The sequence below is a fragment of the Corylus avellana genome, chromosome ca5 (genome assembly GCF_901000735.1).
Source record: "Corylus avellana chromosome ca5, CavTom2PMs-1.0".
NCBI classification, from domain to species: Eukaryota; Viridiplantae; Streptophyta; class Magnoliopsida; order Fagales; family Betulaceae; genus Corylus; species Corylus avellana.
Genome location: NC_081545.1, coordinates 1,870,103 through 1,877,862, shown reverse-complemented (window position 1 = coordinate 1,877,862; position 7,760 = coordinate 1,870,103). Strand labels below are relative to the sequence as shown.

General features: G+C 34.1%; 1 protein-coding gene across 1 annotated transcript; it reads right to left on the bottom strand.

The window, feature by feature from the left end:
- Nucleotides 1-2,747: 2,747 nt before the first annotated feature.
- On the bottom strand, nt 2,748-5,895 carry LOC132183033 (exopolygalacturonase-like). The gene is made up of 4 exons (XM_059596423.1): nt 5,753-5,895; nt 4,915-5,226; nt 4,182-4,700; nt 2,748-3,170 (listed from the first exon to the last, which is right to left on the bottom strand). The coding sequence occupies exons 1-4, from the start codon at nt 5,873-5,875 to the stop codon at nt 2,937-2,939; spliced, it is 1,188 nt and encodes a 395-aa protein (XP_059452406.1). The 5' UTR covers nt 5,876-5,895; the 3' UTR covers nt 2,748-2,936.
- Between the last annotated feature and the right edge of the window lie 1,865 nt (nt 5,896-7,760).

The following is a 7,760-nucleotide window of genomic DNA, read 5'->3' as shown; positions in this document are numbered from 1 at the left end:
AATAAAAAAAAAAAAAATCTGACGTGGCACCCAAAAATACAGGTACCACGCCACGTGCCGCGTTGAAACCACAGGTACAAGTTCATGTGTAAGGGTGACGTGGAGTTCCGTCAAAAAAACTAATAGAACTTGACGGAGGTACTAAGTAGATTTATTTGCTTACCATAAATACCATTTATGACATTTTTGAAAATCAAGGTGGCTATTTGATTTTGGCATAAAGCATAAATATTGGAAAGGCATTTAACCTTTTTTTTTTTTTTTTTCCTGTGGGATGTAGTCTTTCTACTCTTCAACTCTTTATCTTGCTTGTGGTAACTTCTCCTTCCGGAGTGTGACGGCCAATTTTGTTTATTGTGGTGTGGCCTCCCCTTATTGGCTTAGATTCAGCCACTTACAATACTTGTGTTGCCTTAGTTCTCACAAGGGTTCGGGAAGGGTTGCTCCTTTGGGAATCCTTTACTTTGCCTTTGTTTTCAACCCTTTGTGGCCACTTTGATTCTCTTAATCGATCGGGTCATTTATTTAACCATTTGGTTACTTTATTATTTTATATTCCACTATTTTCACTTTGTTTAGGGGTTGTTGTTTGGGTTACCCATCTAAACAAAAAAAAAAAAAAAAAAAAATCAAACCAAAAACAAAAAATCCCTCAAACTAAATTTGGATTGAGATTGAAACTCAAGCACTTTAATTTACTTAAGTTCAAAACTAAATTAATTTGTTTTGAGCCTTTTATAGTGCAATTCAGAATCTCAGACCATTAAAATTTCTAACCAATTGCTACCCAACTTAGATGTTATAATATGTGTCACACTAACTTTTTAGCCTTAAATGGTCAAGCTCTTAACTGAAGTTCGCTCCATTTCTTTTTGAAACAAATTGAACAGCTTCTGGATAGAAAGCTATCTAGAAATGGTCAAGATAACATATCAATCAGTCAGTGCAGCATTCCACTCCACAGCTAAGCGGATTAGGCGGTTGCTTAAGGTCCTTGATTTAATAAAGCCTTCAATTAATCATTACTAATGAATATTTATTTGAGTAATGCTAGGTATCATCTTTTTATCCTCCTAAAATCTTCCTAAAGCTGATGTGGCTTTTAAAATCACTATTACATTTTAGATGAATCATACTTGAATTTTGATCCAATTGTGATTTTGAAGCCACATCAACTTTAGGAAGATTTTAGGAGAATAAAAAGATAGTACCTAGCATTACTCTATTTATTTCATAAATAAAAATATTTAAAGCCTGACACGAACTCAATACGAAATTAGCAAGCTAATGTTAAGAGATCTGACTCATTTAATTAAATTGGTCAAATTATAATTAACCTATATTGAAAAGATTGAATATTAGTTGACATATAATGAGTAGATTACAGAGACGGATTTAGGGGGGGCCGGTAGTGACCCTGGTCCCCCACAAATTACAAGAAAAAAAAATTAAGGCAAAAAAAAAATTTTAAGGTAAAAAAATAATAATTTATGGCATTTTTTGCCAATTGGTCCCTCCCCAAAAAGGTTTTGGCCCTGGGTCCCCCTCAAATTGAAAGCTAGCTCCATCCTTGGTAGATTATAAAGAATTTCAAAAGTGTTAAGTTTTACATTGGTTTACTAGATGAGACTGATTTTTATAGACGATTATAAAGAGCTCAATTTACAACTTGACTAATTCTTTTGAAATAATAGTGCAAATGTAATTGCTTACGTTTTTCCTAAATCATTAAAATGGCACCATAACAACCAACCTAGTAATACCATATTATACTAGACCACCACATTATATAGCTCTGACAATGCTGTACGACATGCCAAGATAGCCGAAAAACTACAGCATACTTTGTCTGTTTTTTTCTTTTCCTAAGCAAGAAGGGGAAAGGGGACAATATACCATAACTTTATTTGATAACATTTTATTTTTCCTTCTTCCATTTGTTTTATATTTTCAAAACTAAAACATTAAGAGTTTGTTTGGCAAGAATTTTTTAAGATTTATTTTTTATTTTTTTATTTTTTGTTATAATGCCTTATGTAGCAGCTTGAATATGTTCATCGTATAAATATATACGAGCAAACCCGAACTAATCAAATCAAATTAACTTATATGAGCGAAGCTCACGAGCATTATTTGAGTCAAGCCAAATTTATATGAATATGTATATATCATTTAGTATTGGAACAGATTTTTGTGTTTACAAACGGTTAATTTTTATTATTCGAACCAAGACCAAATCGATTTTAACCGAGCCCAACCAAGCCAAATTCATGAACAACTTGGCTCATTTAACACCCCTAGCTGGGAGTCCTTGATTTGAGTCCTAACAACAAAAAATAATTTGCAACTTGCCTAATCCTCGAGGTGAATTGTCACTCCAAGTGTCTAGAATTTACCTAGATCATGAGGAGCTACTGTGGGTGTCCAAAATTTAAGTAGTGATTTAATATAATATCATATCTAATATAATTGGTGGGCCATGCATAAAGAGACCACTCTATATATGAATAGGAAGTTTACCTGTGCATCTAATTGGTGGACCATGATGCATGCAGGGTTCTCCTCGTTTTTTTAAAAAAAAAAAAAAAAAATCTGTCAATTCTACTATTGGATAACGGTTTTGGATAATTGAATAATTTTATTGAAGTATATATATATATATATATATATATATATATATATATATATATATAAGAGAACAAATGAAAGAGGATACTAGTGTACGTACGTAGAATGTTATTTCTGTCTACCACTATTATTTGACTAATTCATCAGAACTTTCATTACATGCAAATTTGCTTTGTTCATCATAAGAACACAAGCCCTAGTATGTATACGTTTGAAAGAGAATATTACAACTTATATGCTTCCGCAAGGGAATTTATTTCAGCTTCCGGCCTCCTACTGCTTATACCGACTAATTACTAGCCGTTTACTTAATGGCGAGGACAAATAGGAGGGTTCTGCGTGCCAGAGACCGCGGGCTTGACATTTTCACATACGCTCATAGCTTTCCCCTCAGCTCCAAGGTATGAAAGGTTAATGTTTGAAACCTTCACGTTCTGGCATGGTTCATCCTTACTGCAGATAATCTTGAGAGCCTCCCGAGTTGCAGAAGTCCCTTGAACGTCGTCAATCATCAAATTGCTGATCTTAATTCTAGAGGGAATCTAAAACCAAGAAAAATATGATCGTAAGATTAAGTGAGAACAATTTGTCTCTCCCATATAACTTTTTGAAAAATCAGACATTTGATTTGTAGGACCCACTCCTTCACCCGTGAACAGGGGCGGACTTGCACCATGTCTTGGGGTTCATGGCACCCCCAAAAAACTTTTTAAACAATAATCATTTGATTTGTAAGACCCATGCCTTGTGGTCCATATGGCACCCCAAGGATTTCTAAAGTCTTTGTAATTTTATAAGGCCCCGGCAAGGTGTAGGTTTTCACTTCAAGAAAAATTGTAACTCCTGCCACACGTTGTACTTCAAATAAAGGTCTTATAGAAACTTTTTATAATAGTATACGACAGAAAATATACCTATAATAAGAAACTTTTTATAGAAACTAGCTACACAAAGGCTTTACAAAAAAAATAAACCTATAAAAAACAAAATGACAAACAAAAGATAATAATACTGAAATTAATGAGTGTGTTTAAGAGGTAGGCGTGAAATTTATTAGAGCAATAGTACTGAAATTTATTTGGCAGCATTAGAACAAGGCATGCCTTTTTTAGCCAATGTACTAATTAAAATGCAACATCTTTAATTTTTTTAAAAAAAAAATTAGATAACTTCCTTTTTATTGTGTTATTTCATTTCTTCTTCTAATTAATTTTTTGTTTTCCAGCATTTCTTCTTCTAATCCATTTTTCCTAGACCCTATTAATTGTGCGTATTTTATTTTGTCATTAGTTTAATTATATTATTATGTATTTGTGATACCGTTATATTAAAATTTTGAATATTTACTTTGACTATTAGATTTTTTGGCTAATTTAATTTTACATAAATAATTTTTCATAAATGCGCGAACACACATAGAGGGATTATATATATACTCACACAAAAAATCCTAGTTTCGCCCTTGCCCGCGAAGGCCGTACAGACGCAATGACTAATTTTTTAAAAAGTTGTATGGAAAAAAGACGGGAAATGAACGTTTCGCACGCTCTTACCTGTGATTTGCATTGACTGTATGGGCAGTACGCTTGATCTACAATGACAGGATTGCCGACCTTATTCATGGTAAGACCCTTGAAAGTTATATCGTCTGCAGTTCCGGCAGAAGGGGAGGAAGGCCATGTTTTGATCCTTACACCATTCATTGTGTCGGTAAAGGTGCAATCTAGAACTTTGATGCGAGCTACAGGTTGTTCATTGAAGTACTTCCCAAGGCTTCCTATGCTAATTCCATGGCCTGGTCCACATTTAACTCTTTGGATAGTAACATCTTTGCTTCCATCACCAAGGGAGATACAATCATCACCGGTTCCAATCGTTGTGTCCGAAATGGTGATCCCATTTGAACGTCCAATGTGGATTCCGTCGGTGTTGAGGCTTGTTATGGGTGCAGTGATGGTAACATGTTGGATCTTCAACTTGTTGCATCCCAAAACGTTAATGTGGAAACTTTTGGGGTCCTTGAATGTAATGCCTTGAATCACTCCATTTGTGACGAAGTCGAGCCTTAAAGTCTGTTCATTTATGAAGACAAAGCAACCTATATTAATATACATGTGTGGACACCATTCTAATCCAAAAGTCTAACTTAATAAATTTTTGTCTACTTATATAATTTTTTTTACATTTTCAATGTGAGACACAATATTCATAAGTGCAATCACAACAATATATACTACAGTTTTAACTACAAATTGTTTTGTCATATGAGTTTGTAAGGAATTTTACCGTTGCAAGTAATTTGCAGTTGCTGTTTTTGCCACAATCATTTTGTTTCCAAGAAGTTGCTCCTAGGCCATCTAGTGTTCCAGTGCCCGATAGAGTGAAGCTGTCGACACGACCAATAACGAGCCAACCATCAGTCTTGAGCTGGTGGGGGTTTGCTGGGGCCCTTACTATGCCGTCAAGCTGAATCTGCATAGGACCCTTGCAAGGCCCTTGTAAACTCGTTGAGCTGCCTAAGTTGTATGTGGTTTTAGGAATCACAATTTTACTTGTACCTCCTGCAGCGCATGCTTCTTTCCAAGCTTTTGTCAAAGCCTGCAGGAGGCATAACCAAAAAGAAAAATGTGTATAAAATTTGGAAGCTCAGTAGCCCCGATCTCACATAAACGGCTCGAATCTCTTACGTGTCAGATGATGTGGTCTTTTTAAAGCAAAAATATATCAATAATAAAATACTACTCAGAATAGTACAAATCCCTGTAGAATAAGGCTATAATTAAGGGTGTCGAACCTCAAGGACTGCCTAATATTGTTATCAAGCTTTTTAAGATTAATTCTTACTTAATTAAAAGAAATTTGAGCAAGTCTCGTAACCCTAAGGGATCGGCTCAAGTAGTGAAGGCTTTCACTTCTCTGGCGTTCTCATCAAGTCTAAGGTTCAAATCTCTTTGAATGCAAACAATTTCTTAGGGTTAGCTCATCCACGAAGCTGTGGAGTATCACTTGATTTGTGTGGAAGGGGCACTTTACTTAAGTCTGAAGTTTATCCGATAAGGGTAGATACATGAAGTGTCTCCGTGTTGGGGAATTTATCGTTATCAAAAAAAAATTACATATATACCTGACTGATGTCCTGGCCAGGCTTTGCTCCATACTTCTGCACATCAAAGACACCGGATTGGGCAACATTGGCAGTGGATGCCAACAACAATAGCAAGCATATTGTAGCGATGTTCATATTCATAGCTGTCTTGTTCTTTTGCCTGTCTTTTTTCCTTGTTTGTTCTGTCTAAACTTCCCCTTTGGTGTGCAAGCTATATACAGTGCAACATGGAAGCTACACCATTAAAACTGTCAACCGATTAATGCTACCTAATTTTATGCAAGGCCTCAAAGACGATGCAAGGTACGGGATCAACTTCATTCCTATTATTTAGCCTTCATCCCTCCTCCTCCATTAATTTTCTTTGTCAAAAAAAATGGCTCATTTCTTAAGCCCAAATATTCCAATGACAATAATAAGTACTAAAGAAAAGAAAGTTTAATATATAATGCATTAAAAATAATAATATTACCTTCTCGATAACAAAATAACATTTCAAATGGTTCTGGGGTATAACATTGTTAGATAGGCTAAAACTTTCTAACACTTTCATACTTTGATGCATATATACGTTCAAAAGCTACGTAAAAATTCACTAAATATTAACAATGGTTAATAAAAAGTGAGTTTTATATATATATATACTTTAGCTGCCTGAATTAATACTCATTTTGCACTTACACCTTCAAACTTTAAAAAGTGTCATTGGGGCCTCCCATACTACCATTGTGTCAAATTAGTTATCTCCCCAAAATACCCTTAAATTTACTCAAAAATAACCATTTGAAAAAAAAAAATTAAAATTATTCAAAACAAACTTTTGCATTTTTGATGTTTAATGTTGGTTTAATTCGATCCACCCAACCGTCAGGGCATAAATAAACAGTTGTTTGAATTTAATGAATTCCTTTATAACTATTCTTTTCTTTCATTTTTTTTTTTCATTATTATTATTCGTATTTTTTGCTATTCCTTTTTTAAGATATTTTCGCAAAAACAATTTTTAAATGAAATAATTGATAAAGAAAAAAAAAAGAAGAAGAAGCATGTGAATTGGAAGATGAATAGTTAAGCTGGATGCATGCTAAATGAATGGACAATATTGAGCTTCAACTTTAAAGAAAAAAAAATTGTTAAACAATATTGTCCAAAAAATAATAATATTAATACCACTCCAATAACCACAATTTAACATCTTAAATGGTTTTAGGGTGGCGGCTACATTGTTAAATAGACCAAAACTTTCTAGTAGTTTCATATATATTATGATGCATATATGTTCACACAAACAATGGTTAATAGAAAGTAGATTGAAAAAAAGAAAATCAAAATTCAGTATATAAAATGGTTTTATTGTGACTAACTGTATGTGCTACAAGTATCATTTTATGAATTTTTTCGTTGTTTATGTTGAGAATAAGGTTGTATATTGAATCACACAATATAATATACATAAAGGGCCTATATATATAGGTTAATAATGCAGGTCTAGTCGAATAAGAAAAGGTAAACCTAGTAGAATTAGAATATCAAAGAAAGTAAATAACTCTAACATAATATTATAACAACCCCCCACAAGCTCAAGGTGGAGTGTGAAAGACCAACTTGAGGTTAGACACAAGATCACGAAAACGCCCTGGAGGATGTGACTTTGTAAAGATGTTTGCAAGCTGATCACGGGACGTGACAGAATGAAGCTGTAGTGAGCCCTGAAGAAGATGATAACGAACAAAATGACAATCATTCTCAATATGTTTTGTCTGTTTATGAAAAATATCATTATGAGCAATCTGAATAGCACTCTTGTTGTCATAGTATACAGGAGTAGTAAAAGAAAGAGAGACACCTATATCCTGTAACAGCCATCGCAACCAAAGAAGCTCCGCGGTAGTGTCAAGTAGAGCACAATATTCTGCCTCGGTACTAGATCAAGCAACAACAGTCTATTTCTTACTTTGCCAAGAGATAAGCAAGGTGCCAAGTAGGAAATAGTAACCAATGGTAGAGCGACAATCTGCCGGATCAC

What these genes read in the sequence shown, in the direction of transcription:
- LOC132183033 (XM_059596423.1), bottom strand. Translation starts at nt 5,875, where the DNA reads ATGAATATGAACATCGCTACAATATGCTTGCTATTGTTGTTGGCATCC. An exon ending in CTGGCCAGGACATCAGTCAG is followed by an intron (nt 5,227 to 5,752) that starts GTATATATGTAA and finishes TGCCTCCTGCAG; the next exon opens with GCTTTGACAAAAGCTTGGAA. An exon ending in ACAGTCAATGCAAATCACAG is followed by an intron (nt 3,171 to 4,181) that starts GTAAGAGCGTGC and finishes TCTTGGTTTTAG; the next exon opens with ATTCCCTCTAGAATTAAGAT.